General features: G+C 53.3%; 1 protein-coding gene across 9 annotated transcripts in view; it reads left to right on the top strand.

The window, feature by feature from the left end:
- The window catches only part of MCTP1 (multiple C2 and transmembrane domain containing 1), a 158,742-nt gene that overhangs the window by 122,386 nt on the left and 22,166 nt on the right, over positions 1–14,190 (top strand). For all 9 annotated transcript variants that reach the window (XM_078612555.1, XM_078612554.1, XM_078612553.1 and 6 more), the window contains 5 exons: positions 169–339; positions 1,464–1,600; positions 6,097–6,283; positions 10,451–10,544; positions 13,937–14,039. In XM_078612555.1, the coding sequence (XP_078468681.1) occupies positions 169–339; positions 1,464–1,600; positions 6,097–6,283; positions 10,451–10,544; positions 13,937–14,039 (692 nt within the window). The remainder of the gene's footprint in view (positions 1–168; positions 340–1,463; positions 1,601–6,096; positions 6,284–10,450; positions 10,545–13,936; positions 14,040–14,190) is intronic.

Raw genomic sequence — 14,190 nt, 5'->3', positions numbered from 1 at the left:
ACGGAGTTGGCAAACACTGGACAGCGCCGCAATCTCTAAAACCCCATCACGTCTCTCTTTCGCGGCCAACGCTTTTGCCGGCATCCGGGCAGCCTCTACGCGGGGGGCCTCACCGTGTCGCTCTTTCCTCCACCTTGCGCCGTGCGCACCCCCCCCACCCCCACCCAGCGGGCGATGCAGAGCATCCGGCTGTCGGACATCCACCGCAAGGCGCAGCTGTGGAGCGGCATCGTGAGCGTGACGCTCATCGAGGGCCGCCAGCTGCGCTCCATCATCGACGCGGGGCCCGTCGACCCCTACGTCAAGTTCCGCCTGGGCGCCCAGAAGTACAAGAGCAAGGTGAGCTGGCGGCCGTGGTACCGCTGCCGCTGACAGCCCCGAGGACACGTCCGGGGCTACGCTCGGGCTTCCGCCTGCTGCTCCGGGTTTGACCCGGGGTACAATTCGGGAAATGGCATCGGCAGTTTGGGCGGCAGGAACGCTTTGCCCCGACGTCTGGCGGCGTTGCGTTGGAACTCTTTAACGGAGCGATCCTGCGTGAATATGTTCCGGGGGTTAGGCCAACTGCTATGTGACCGAATCCCCCCCCAAAAAATGTACGGGTCATTGTTTTGGCAATGAAAACCCTACGTGCGAAGTTCATTTCAGTATGATGTGCAGTGTTGGTAGATCGAAGCCGCTTTAGAATATGTCTGGGTTTGGTCTACCGTGGAAATGGTGGCAACCCCCAAGCTGCACTAAGTTGCCCGAGTCACGAAGGCCACGTCGGGCGTGAAGGGTTCACGTGACCTCTCCAGCGCACTAGAGGCCGCTGCCTTGCCCACAATGTTCCACATAATAATTGATCCTGAGTCGTGACAATGCATTGAATTGTGAAGGGAGTGAATCGTCGTGTGAATCCATTACATTGCAGCGACTGGTAGCGCCTCTAGTGGCTTGCAGCGGTGACAAACATTACATGGAACGTGATGATAATAATTTAAAGCCCTCCGTCAATCCATTCTTCGGTGAGACTTCGTCACGAACTAATTTCACCACGCTGATATCACCCGCCACTAATGTTGGCCGGAAATCGCACCCCGGTCACCGATGCCCACTAGCCACTGCGACTCTACGCCAACAAATTAAAATGACGTGAGCAAACACCGAAATAAAATGCCCAGTAGCTTAAAGGATGACCCCGAGATGACGGGGTGACGTTTATATGACTTGCGAGCATTCTTTGGGTCGCGTGGCCCCTTCGTGATGCTGCCAGCAGCCTCTGTCACTGCAATGCAACTCGGATCACGAGGCTCTCCATCGCTGACAATTTGTCAAACCGCCGGAGGGAACGGGGCACGCGGAATGGTGGATTTACAGGTGGGACCGGCCTCTTGTCTTGGGAACGTGGAATTTCCACCAGTCGGCCCACAGATGGCCCCGCGGCGTTTACTCCCTGCCCCCCCCCGCCCCCCACCCGACAGACGATCCCGAAGACTTCGAACCCCATGTGGAGGGAGCAGTTTGAGTTCCATCTGTACGAGGACCGTGCCACCACCCTGGACATCTGCGTGTGGAACAAATGCACGGGGTTTGGCCGGCGCGACGAGTGCATCGGCAGGTGAGGCTCACTCTGCTTTATTATTGCCGTTGCTCTTGCTATTTTATTATTATAGCACTTCGATTTAAAGCTTTCGTGACTGCAGGGATTCATCTTCTTGGTTCTTTCGGTAAAGTTACGTAGAATGGAAATACATCGTTTATAGTTTAGTTTAGTTTGCAGCAGTGGGCGACGATCGCTTTGCATCTCTCTTTTGTTTGTTGACGCCGGCACAAGTTGGCCTACTCACAGACAGCGTCAATGTTATGGGTAGTACGCCCGCAGTGTTGGGGGGTGGTAAGTGAATCTGGGGGGGGTGAGTCTGGGGGGGAGTTGGGGGGGGGGCACGCCGCAGCCAATGTTAAACAAACTTTCAACAAATCTTACAGGCGATCGGTGTGAGTGTTGTGCCGATTCGCTTGAGCTGCAGCAGAGGTTGTGGGCGATCTCTGAACCGACAGAAATTTGAAATCCGTTCAATATTATTCCTTACATTGTTCATGCCTTGGCTATGAAAGCTGAGAAAGGGGGGGGTGCAAGCCAGACAACCCAATGTAGCGGTGAAAAAGTGTCTTGAGACTCGGCAAAGGATCTCCTGGCTGAAAAAGGTAACACCCAAAGGGCGTCATCGTCATCGTGAACGTTGTTCCGATTTGGTTTTTATTGTTTAGAAGCGGGTTCTTTCCCCGTGATGCCAGAGCGCACGCACGGTGTTGCTGGAATGCGCGCCGTGTGTGCGCGCACGCGCGCAGGTGAACAAGCGTTCCAATTTGTTTTGACGAGCATTAGCGGCCGCTAATGCGGGCGGGTGGGGGGGGGGCCCACGCCCAGCCATGCGCGCACGTGTGCGCTCCAAAATTGGCGGTGTGCATTTCACGGCAGAGACAGCGCACCCTTCATCTTTATTATATGGCAGCGCAGGCTTCGTATTACGAGCCAGCTGCCTCTTGATAGCCTCTGTCCATCCGCCCGTCTGCCGCGCCCGCCCCCCCCCCCCCGCCCCCCCCGCCCCGCACCAACTCCGTCGTCCGTATAAGAAAAAGAAAATAGAGCCCCTTGTTTCTCACGCACCAGGATCCTGGCACTCGTGTGTCAGGGGGTCACGCACGCGTAGGTGGTCTCGCCCGCGAAGAATCCGGCCTCTGTGAAGGGCAAACAAAGCGTCGTTATTCGGCGGCGGGCGGCTCGAATTCCACCTCGCGACGCGCGCGGAGGAGTAGAAAGGCGCTCGCGATCGAGCCAAATCGGACGTAATGAATCGCTCGATTGAGTCTCGATGGTGCTTCCAGATTAGGCCGAGGATCGCCTTACCCCCCCCCTCCGCCCACCCCGAAACCCGCAGGTGTGGGCGGTCGCCGCCCGCCGCGGGCTGACGGCAGGAGGGTTTCGCCGCCGAGCTCCTAATGCGTAACCGTGGCTCTCGGCCCCATTCACCGCCGCTCCCCGTGACCCCGGCGCGAACCAATTTGAAGCGAGGGAGGCTCTTGTTACAGCGGTGGTTTTTCTTCTTCTTATTCCTCTCGGTTTCTTTTCGCGCGTACTTTTTTTGTCTCTAAATTTTTGTAGATTTTTTTTCTCTCATTTGTCACCACCGCTACTACCGGCGTCGCGAAGATCTCTCGCAGAAGCGGCGCGATCTTTCGCGTTAGAGCGGTGTCCGTTAGAGCGGTGTCCGTTAGAGCGGTGTCCGTTAGAGCAGTGTTCTTCACTCATTTTCAGAAGGGGAGCACTTCCGCCGATAAGACCTCATCAGTGTGAGGGCCGCCACACATTTGAAACCGTTTTTGGGTTTGTGACAGCACGATGACGGGGGGAGTGCAGTCACATCCGTTGTGTGTTGTCAGGGGCCACACTAAAGGCCACCAGGAGCCGCCAGTGGCCCGCAGGCCTTGCAATGCAGCACGCTGCGTTAGAGAACGGCCCGCGGAAGCGGATATCGCAGAGTTACCTCTTGAATTTCCTTCTTCCCAGTGACCTCCGGTCTACGCAGCGGAGGGGAGAAGCACTTTCCCACCCGCTCTTGCCAAACTTATACATTTTTACTCCCAGACCTTCACTTTAGCCAATTTTAGTGCAGAACCAATTTTTTCTTGAGAGAGGAAAAACTCTCAATATTATCTGTGTTCACTGTATCACCTGGCGTTGTGAACAAACACAAAATAACATCACAAAAAAGCACAGGTTAAGTATTCGAGGACAATTGAGCTTCGAGTGTGTCAATCAATAAATCGAGGTTTGCGTAACGCGGCCGAAAAGCTTGAGACGGAAGCTTGCGGACGGGGGCTCAACGCGGAGCGTTCCCTGGAGGTGCCGCGGGCGCTTGCCCGCCGCGGTGCCGTGGCGAGATGCGTGGAGCGGGGATTGTCCACCAGATGGAGCCCTGAGCCAACAGGAGACAGGCGTTGAAGGCAGAGCTGGTACCTCCCGCACTTTTTAGAATCAACAATACATACTATATTATATTCTTGGTTCTTTCGGTAAAGTCACGTAGAAGGGAGAAAATAAAAATATAAAACAATAAAATCTCACGACGGTTCGACTGCAACACAAGCACTCGTCATCAGGTGTGCTTGTGTTGCAGTCGAAACGTCGTGAGAATGTTATTGTTTTATATTTTTATTATTTTATTGTTTCCCTTCTACGTGACTTTACCGAAAGAACCAAGAATATGAATCCCTGCAGTCACGAAAGCTTTTATCGAAATTTTATATATACTATTTAAAGCTATATATAAAAAAAAAATATTTTACCAGGTAAGGCCCACTGAGCTGTATTGCTCTCTTTCGGAAGTGACCTGGCCACAAATGATAGCTCGACGAAGCGGCTTTTCGCGTGGAAATGCACAGCAGCCAAACACTCTCAACGCGTGGTGACGTTGATTCTAAACGTGGAGGGAAAAACCGGAGGACCCGGAGAAAAATCCACGCGACCGCAGGGAGAGAGAGAGAGACACGCAAACTCCAAATATACAGGAGCAGGCGTCAGGGATCGAAACCACGACCTCCTGTATACTAGGCGAGGAATTTAACATCTCGCCACCCAGAATCCGGTGAGCGATGAAGCTCTTATTCACCGATGTCCTGGATGTCTTGACAGCAGTGGCAACCTCTTGGTTCTTGGCTTGAGGAGGTGTCCTGGAAAACGCGATAACCCACACCATCATTTCACTTCTATTACAGTGGTCAACACACTTTTTCTGGCATAAGGTATTCCAACGGTTTAAAGGTAAAAATCCAAATCTGGCATCAGTTTTTGTCTATCACATCAGGTTTTTGAGATATCAAATATTGCATTTTCAATAAAAACTGCAGAAGAAAAATATTAAATAAATGTGGATATCTACATAAAATGATATTATAAACACACTATCCTAAAAATACAGCACCATATTTTAACACTAAAGCAGTCACTGACTCGCAACAACTTGCAATCATAAGTGACGGAGTTAATTTTGGGTAAAATCAATAAAAATGAGGTATGCCGATAGCATAAAATGAGATATGATAGAGAAAATCTGAGATCAGATTTGGAATCAGCACCCTGAAATTAGTCTAAAACAGCTGCAAAAGTCCAGGCCAGAAAAAAAAAACGTGTTTTTTTTGACCAGTGTTATTATTATTAAAATCGTATTAATGCACAGTAATTCTGGTGTATATATCTCATACGTTAAATGTTAAAGGGCAATTAAAAATGTTACTTAGCCGTATTCTATATGTTTTACCTCGTCTAGATTCGTCAAAATACCCCTCCTTCCCATATCTGGCCCTCTACAATTTTGTTTCTTTTTAATCGTATTTTTTTTACCCATCCCATCAGCCGCACGGCCATCTAACGGTGCATTATTTCGGCTGCATCCGTTGAGCACAAAGAAATCCTGGAGCCCGGTGTCGGGTGTAGTCGCCATCCAGCGTCTCATCAGCAGTGTAACCTGGGTGGCCCTCGCAAATCAGCAACGACGTATGTGTCGCAAAGGGCCTTTATTTTCCGCCTCCTCATTGAATAACGGGTAATATCGTCCAGGCAGAAGTTGGCTTTTGCTGACTGTAAGGGGATTAAGTGGCTGGATAAAGTGAATTGTACTAGAAGCTGTCTATAAGCAACACACCCCTTGTATGTATGTATGTATGTTGAACTTCTTTCGCACCGTACATAGCCAACCATGCTAATCGGAGGTGCATCATGGGTGTAGTCGGGTGCCGTAGGGCCCTGTAGCCTGGACGGCCACCATCTTCACACACACAGCACGCCGTGGTCTATGATCAGAACTGCGCAGTGATCTGTAACAAAGTTGAACACAACAACTGTACCAGGTCTCGGCACGAACCAAAATCCTGCCGCCCGAACGCGGATACCAATTCCCGGACTGTCGGGGTTAAACCCGGAACAGGTGGCGACCCTGGTTTGCCGGTTGCTCTGGACAGTTGGGACCGTTCCGACCGGCTGAGTCGAATCCCTGCTGCCCGTGCTGCCCCCCTGCCCCCCCCCCCCCCCGCTCCGTCTCTCCCCGCCCGCCGCAGGTGTCAGAAGGAGCTGGCGACGCTGACCAAGGAGCAGACGCACCGGCTGGAGGTGCCGCTGGAGGAGGGGGAGGGCAGCCTGCTGCTGCTGCTCACGCTCACGGCCTCGAGCGCGGTGGCCATCACGGACCTGTGCGCCAGCCCGCTCGGCGACGCGGGGGAGCGGCGCTCCGTCGTGCAGCGCTACGTACGTCCCGCTCGACGCCCGCTCCGACTGTTGCTCCCGACCGATCATTTGGAATTTTGCGAGGGACAGAGAATTAGCCAGAGGCGCGGCAGACAAGCGGGAAGGCAGCCAGAGCTGGGGCCAGCGATTGCCCAAGCTCTGTGATCCTACATTGGGACGTTTGGCCAACTCGGCAAACATGTGTTTAAACACGTGCGAGGAAATCGGAGGCTCAAGAGAGGCTGTTATGCGGCGGGCGGACGGGCGTGCGGCTGAGAGCAAGGGTTCTTGTTGTTGTTCGGTGTCGTCGAAGGGCTCTCTGGAACTTCGACGCGGAGGTAGGGGACGCCGGGAGGACGTTGCAAAGGGTCGCTGACGAATGGAAGAGTAGCCTCAGAATAACGTGCGTTTGTGGTTCGCGCAAACCCGCGCGCGATGTGCTCACTCGTATCCCTCTAGCTCTGAAGCTGGAGTTTCACCAAGGTTATTCTAAAAAAATGACATGGTAATTAAAAATAATAGGTGAACTTAACGTAGCCAAATGTGCTAATTCTAGGTGCGAATATTATTCTATGCGGAGGACTGTTGTCAGTATATTTATTTTTATGCTAAAATTGATGGATGTAACATTTCCTGGCGCAGCCACGACGTGTCACCGGTAATTTGTACATTTTAAAACTTTTGTGATTTTACCGTGCGACGAAGTGAGATCCACCAGGATCTCAACGACGTCCCTCACCGCTGTTTGACGTCGCGCAGCAAAAACCCTTTTGGTGTCACGTGTTTAACCCTCCAACATTGCAAATTCAAGCCTGATGATGGTGATGATGAAATTTGGGAAAGCCCAAATGGAATTCACAAGAAGTCGCGCACAAGTACCTCCTCGTGAAAGACCCGACGATGCAGAATATCGCTGGCTTTGAAGATTAGGGGGCCACAATCCTGCACACAAACCATGGCAGCTGCAGATGCGGATATTTGATCATGATGATGATGCACAAATAGAAAATTAAAACTCTCCAGCAACTGAGGTCATACAAAACAGCCTGTGGAACATATAACGATTCGATGCCCGGTTCACGAACACGAAGGAGACGTCACCACAGCGGTACACCGCTTTGCTTCTCCTGACGCAATTATCTGGCTTAACCACCTCAATGTAAAATTACAGCTGTTGCTCTACATCAACATCAGCCGTAGGAAGACGAAGAAGAATGTGCGACAACATTCTGCCCGATAAAGCTGCACATTTAAATTGATTACAGATGTGCGATTGCCAATTAAACACTCCGCGCTCGACGCAAAATGCCAACGCATTTACGTTGTTTTTTTTTTCTCTCTCTTATTAGCTATCTCCGTTAGGACACGCTGTAAATTTCAAAATTGGTCATCTTCCCGATTTCATCTCGCGTGTGTCTCTCCCCATAAAACGGCCATCATCCTGAAAAGGCTATTTCCATGGCCCCCGCGCCCGCGCGTGTGCTGCGTGGCCACCTGACAGTTTTGTTTAGCCCAGGACCGTCACGCCCGCCGCCTGCCACTCCACCAGCCGCGCCCTCTACGTTGTAGGCCAGGCGGCACGGCGCGCGCTGTCACAAGCCTCTCCCGACGTCTTATTCCGTCGCGGCTTTTTAATTAACCCCCGTCGCCTCTCGCAAGATGAAGATTAGGTTTAATTGCGGCCCCGCTCTGCGGGAGCACGCTTGTTTTTATCCTAATGCTCACGTCCCGCGTTGTGGCTTCGAGTAATTATCCGGCTACTGATTTGTAACAAGATGACCTTTGATAACTGATTAATACCATTAGATATTTTATGAAATAATTGTTATTTTCATCTTGTTCACTAGTTCCATCATCATCATCACCACCACCATTAGTCAAGGTCTATCCACTACTGTGTTGCCTAACGTGACGTGGCGTGCGTGCCGCTTATCACGTCGTCACAACAGACAAGGCGGCATCATACCACGAGCAGCACGTTGTTGTGCCCTTTGTCAGGGAGGCTGACGAGGTGCAGTGTCACACCTGTCGCATGGTTGGCATGGGCCCCTGGCGGAAGGAATCCGATGGGGGGAGAGGCCCACTTCCTGCCCAATTTCCCCGGCTCTCCGTAGCCCGGCGTCTGGGCCCCCTGTGACACGTGGTCACCGGTGCAGTTGCACCGCCTGCACGCTCGCTCGACAGCTGACGCCACCGCCGCTCAGATCGTGGCGTCTCAGAGGAGGGATTCATGGCCTCGAATCTCTGCGGGATGTCACAACCGTCTTGCGCGGCTGCTGTTCAGATGCCTCTGGATGCGCCACTCCGCTGGACACCACGAGGGCGGCTTTTAATCGAGAAAACGAGAAAATTATAAACATGCGCAGACCTTTCGTCAATCCGCTGCTGGATGACGGCCTTCCCATGCCGTGCGGGCCGTCGGGATTCTTATTACCACACTTCGCCGCACTGCTCGTTGCGGGTTTGTGGATACCGGCAGCGTAGAGAAAGGCACGGCACTGGCCTCCGCTACCCGCAACATAGCGCGCACAGCCCCAGAGCCGCGTACGGCAACCGGGTGTGCACAGCGACCGGCCCATCCCAACGCTTGCCTGGCTCAGATCTGCGGAGCAGCCGAGATCTGACGAGATGGGCTCCGTTCCGGGGCCATTGGGTCGTCTGCACCGTACTCAAAACACGGCCGATTAATTAAAAAGAAACACGAGCGAGGAGGGATTTAATTGGTCATTTCGTTGATCGCGATCGAGGTTCTCACGCGTCATTCGACTGGAAAGGCCGACTACAGGAAGGTTGCAACTCGGCTCCAGAAAACTTTGAAAGCCAGCGGCGGCAGCGGCGGCGATTTCACGGCAGGGCTTGCGCGTCGGCGTCTTCATCACTGCAAAGTTCGAAACTTTCAAAAGCGCGTCCCAGGAATCCTGGGAGGGAGGGGAGGGGCGGGGGGTTTAAACGAGATGGGCAATGGATAAGGAGCCCACGAACGCTCCTCGTGTCACGTTGAGATTCCTCTAACTAGAAGTGATGTGCGGTGAGCACAGATATGAAAGGATTTACTTATAAGTGAAATTACGGCTCGCGACGGCGACTCCTCGGCTGTCACTTCTAATCAGCCCCGCCGCTCGCAGCGCCGAGTGCGGAGGGGAGCGGAGGCTGGCGGTCGTCCGACGTGCCATCCCCGTCTCTCTGGTCGCCCCGCGAGCCTTTTTTTTTCTTTTTATCGTCCTCCATCGTACATTGGCTTTTGAAAAGAAAAGAAATCTTTCAGTGACATTTGCAACAAGGCACTTTTGACTGCGATAGCATTATCCTAAAACATCGCTCGAGCAGCAATGCGGCGTTTGGAGATGGAGCGAAATCTAATCTGCAGTCACGTCGATGGGATTGTTCGTGGAATAACATTTCTCCAGCTCATGTTTAAAATATATATATAGATACGACAGTATGATTAAGTAATTGCTCTTATCAAACAGTGGTATTATTAAAATATGAATAATTTTACAAACACTGAACTAAATATCTCTCATGTATGGTATGCAACTTGTAGAATACAATAACTGAACCATTTGGATTAATGTAGCATCAAATTGCAATCACATCTCAACCTCATCGTAGAAGTTGATGAGCCTGATGCAGAGGAGCAGCTACGCTGGTGGAAGTATTGGGGTATCCAAGCCACGAGCGAACAGTTCCTGTGGTTATTGGATGGATTATAGACACGGTCCGCAAAGCTCTTTCCCCCAATCTTGTCACATATAAGAGGGCTTCTATTGCACAATTATACTAAATCTACGGTGCCACTGACGATCGACTCAGTGCTGTCTGGGCCGGCTGTTTGTGCGTTGCTGCGTCTTTAAAGGCTCCCTTCATCGGCACAAATCTGCCCGTATGTCGCCTTGCTGAAAGGAGAAAAACGCAGACTAAAAAAATACCAGGATTCTACCCCCCCCCCCCCCCCCCTAAAGTTTTGAGCATGCCCCTTTGGCCACAACTGAGCGTGTCGCGTAGTGCCCGGGCACTCGCCACACCCACAGCGGCCGTGCCCCCCAGCTCTGACGCTCGGCCTAGAGGCACGTGGGGCAAAAAACGGCCGCGGCTCAGCTGCTGCTGCATCCGCACACGACGTTCGTCGAACCACGGACGCCAACCTCCTCCCCCGCCCCCCCCCCCCCCCCCCCGTCTCTTCCCCAGGCGCTGCGACAGTCGCTGAGCAACGTGAAGGACGTGGGCTTCCTGCAGGTCAAGGTGATCCGGGCCGAGGGCCTCATGGCCGCCGACGTTACAGGTACGGCTGAGGGCCGCACCCCCCTCGAGCGCGAGTGAGCGCGGCGATGGATGCGCGCGCGCGAGTCTCGCCGTCTCGCCCCGTTCGGCGTTGCGTGGGTCATCGTTATTAAGGCGCCGTTGAAGTGATCGCTGTTCCTGACGCGCCCTGTTGTGGTGGGTTATGCTTTGCCGTTTACAGCTTTAGATTTGATGAGAGCATGGAAGAGTAGCCCAGTGCTCCGGGTCTCTGAGCCATCTAGTCACCTCTGTTTGGAGTATTTTAAGAATTAAAATGTAGAGCCCGTTTGTCAATCTTCCGCTATATTGACTCCTACCGTTGATATTTTGCTCATGGGGGTTGTTTGACCATACTTCACCACACTTCTCGGCGAGGGTTGGGAAAGCAGGAAGCTCAGGACTGGTTCAGTATCACACGCCACTGATGTTAGACGTGGCTGGGAATCGAACGTAGCTTGCCGTTTTCGTGGTGCAATGCGCGAATCGCTGTCGCACCAGTCCAGTTCATGCTGCTGAATTGCCCGTGTCGCACCCTGTTAATGAGCCACACTTCATGGCTCCACCCTCTAATGAGCCACACACTAACCCATGGCTCAGCCCTCTAATGAGCCACACCCCATGGCTCCTCCCTCTAACGAACCACATCATAACCCATGGCTCAGCCCTCTAATGAGCCACACTCCATGGCTCCTCCCTCTAACGAACCACATCATAACCCATGGCTCAGCCCTCTAATGAGCCACACCCCATGGCTCCACCCTCTAACGAACCACATCATAACCCATGGCTCAGCCCTCTAATGAGCCACACTCCATGGCTCCTCCCTCTAACGAACCACATCATAACCCATGGCTCAGCCCTCTAATGAGCCACACCCCATGGCTCCACCCTCTAATGAGCCACACACTAACCCATGGCTCAGCCCTCTAATGAGCCACACCCCATGGCTCCTCCCTCTAACGAACCACATCATAACCCATGGCTCAGCCCTCTAATGAGCCACACCCCATGGCTCCACCCTCTAACGAACCACATCATAACCCATGGCTCAGCCCTCTAATGAGCCACACCCCATGGCTCCACCCTCTAACGAACCACATCATAACCCATGGCTCAGCCCTCTAATGAGCCACACCCCATGGCTCCACCCTCTAATGAGCCACACACTAACCCATGGCTCAGCCCTCTAATGAGCCACACCCCATGGCTCCTCCCTCTAACGAACCACATCATAACCCATGGCTCAGCCCTCTAATGAGCCACACCCCATGGCTCCACCCTCTAACGAACCACATCATAACCCATGGCTCAGCCCTCTAATGAGCCACACCCCATGGCTCCACCCTCTAACGAACCACATCATAACCCATGGCTCAGCCCTCTAATGAGCCACACTCCATGGCTCCTCCCTCTAACGAACCACATCATAACCCATGGCTCAGCCCTCTAATGAGCCACACCCCATGGCTCCTCCCTCTAACGAACCACATCATAACCCATGGCTACACCTTCCAATGAGTCACACGCCCATGGCTCCACGCTCTAATGAGCCACACACTTACCCATGGCTCAGCCCTCTAATGAGCCACAGGTTTACCCCTAGCTCTGCCAGGTTTCATTGGCGCTGCCACGGTGCGCGCGCCCCAACGCGATGTGGCAGGCGCGGGGGAGAGCGTGCCACTTGCTAATTTTCCAATCCGTGCCTTCCTTTGGGGTCCATAATTGCGTTTCATGGCTTTTAGCTGCTAACAGCGCAGGGTTAAAAAGAGGTCACCTGTCAATCCAGCTTTCCCCGTGTGTGTGTGTGCGCGCATGTGCCTGCAACATGCACAGCCTCGGCCAGTGTAATTAATAATAATAATATAATTGAACGCGCTTTGACGAGCCGCTGGTGGGTGAAGGCCTAACCACGCCGTGTCACTCAACGGGTTATTCTCACTATACTTCACCGCGCTGGTCAGTGGAGGGGTGGGGAGGTGGTTTGTGAAGAGGATGGGGGGAGAGGTGCATGCGTGAACGGTGCAGATTTCACTCGCCCCTGACGTTAGCTGCGGCCTGGAATTGGTCGCTGGGTTTGACCAATTCCATTCGTGGGTGTTTAGCGTTTGCGAGGACACCACCGTGAAAGATGCATTCATTCAACCTTGCTGTTCCTCTATCTGCTGACCGCCTTTGCAGTCCAGCGGATTTGGGAGTTTCACAGATGTTTACCATGCACCAGCCCGCACCTCCAGAGCGCTGGCTCAAAGGGTCTGTGCAGGTTTTGTGCAGCGTGCTGGGTTTTCTCCACGCTCTCTGGTTGCCTCCCGCACGATGTCAAATTCTCAAGCGTGAAATTTCCCGAACGCGCGAATGTAGCAGGAGCCTCGTGTAAGCGAGTTTTGAGACTCCGTTCCGTGTTTATTATTCTCCCCACCGTCACCAAACCACACTGAGCAGCATGGGGCAGCTATCATCAGCAACATGCCATGGGTGGGTGGGGGGTGGGGCGGAGGCCTTCATCCAGCAGTGGATTGATAAAGGGTTTCAAATTTATTATTTTTGTTGTTATCGACCGCGCCGGCAATCGTCGGTCACGCGCCGTCAAGAGCGTGGCCGTCTGCTTCACTTCACGCGACGCTTTTCCCTGCCGTCCTGGGGATCGCGTTTCAAAAAAAATCCGCCGCCCCCTGCAAATAAGTGGCGATTCTGCTTTTTTTTTTTACAAAAAGCCACCGGCGACGCGAAGAGAAAGCGGCTCGTTACCCCGGGGTACTTTCCGGGAGGACGTAATCGGCGCTGTGTGGGACCTCTCGCGCCGCCGTGACCCCACACGCAACGTGCCCCCTGCGCTGTAAACAAATACCCGCTTGCGCGCGCGGCTGTCCGCCCGCGCGTGCAAGCGTGCCGGCGATTTTGCGGCGACGTGGATGCGTCGAGGGCCCCTTCCGCACGCACGCACGGCGCTACGCAGCCGGCGGAACAACATCTTGAAGAGTGTGCGCGGAGAAGAAACGTGGAGGTGATGCGTGCTCGCAGTGGCGTCGTGAGAGACGGGAGCCTGCGGATCGGGGCAACATACGTCAACGTGCCCTCGCGCTGTGACCACTGCGGGGATGGAGCAGTGGTGTCAGCTCACGTGCAGGAGTGAGATGGATTATTGTGTCGCAGGAATTTTAGGGCTGGTGATGCCTTTGGGAGGCGTTCTCATCCAGCAGTGGATAGACTAAAGGATGATGATTCGTGTTTAATTACTCGTGGTTAATGTTTAGGAGGATCGTGAGTTTGGATCGTGCTATCGTAGCGGGGCCGTGGTAGATGGTGACGTCTTCAGGAGGCCTTCATCCTGCAGTGGATGAAGCTCGGATGATGATGATGATGATGTGATATCCATCACTCGTTGTTCCCTCGCAGGGAAGAGCGATCCGTTCTGCGTGGTGGAACTCGGCAACGACCGTCTGCTCACGCACACCGTGTACAAGACCCTCAACCCGGAGTGGAACAAGGTGTTCACATTGTGAGTATCGTGCCGTGCAGTGGTGGCACCCACGGATTGGGTGGGGGCACTGGTGGTGATGACCCAATGGGGGGGCCCGAAGCAGTAATATATATTTTTAGGCCTCCCCCTATCCCCCCTTCTATTAATTTTATATTATATAGTCCAGGGG

This window comes from Lampetra planeri, chromosome 39 (assembly GCF_965212315.1).
Source record: "Lampetra planeri chromosome 39, kcLamPlan1.2.h2, whole genome shotgun sequence".
Classification (NCBI taxonomy): Eukaryota; Metazoa; Chordata; class Hyperoartia; order Petromyzontiformes; family Petromyzontidae; genus Lampetra; species Lampetra planeri.
Note: the sequence above shows the minus strand (reverse complement) of the source record. Positions and strands in the feature narration are given on the sequence as shown.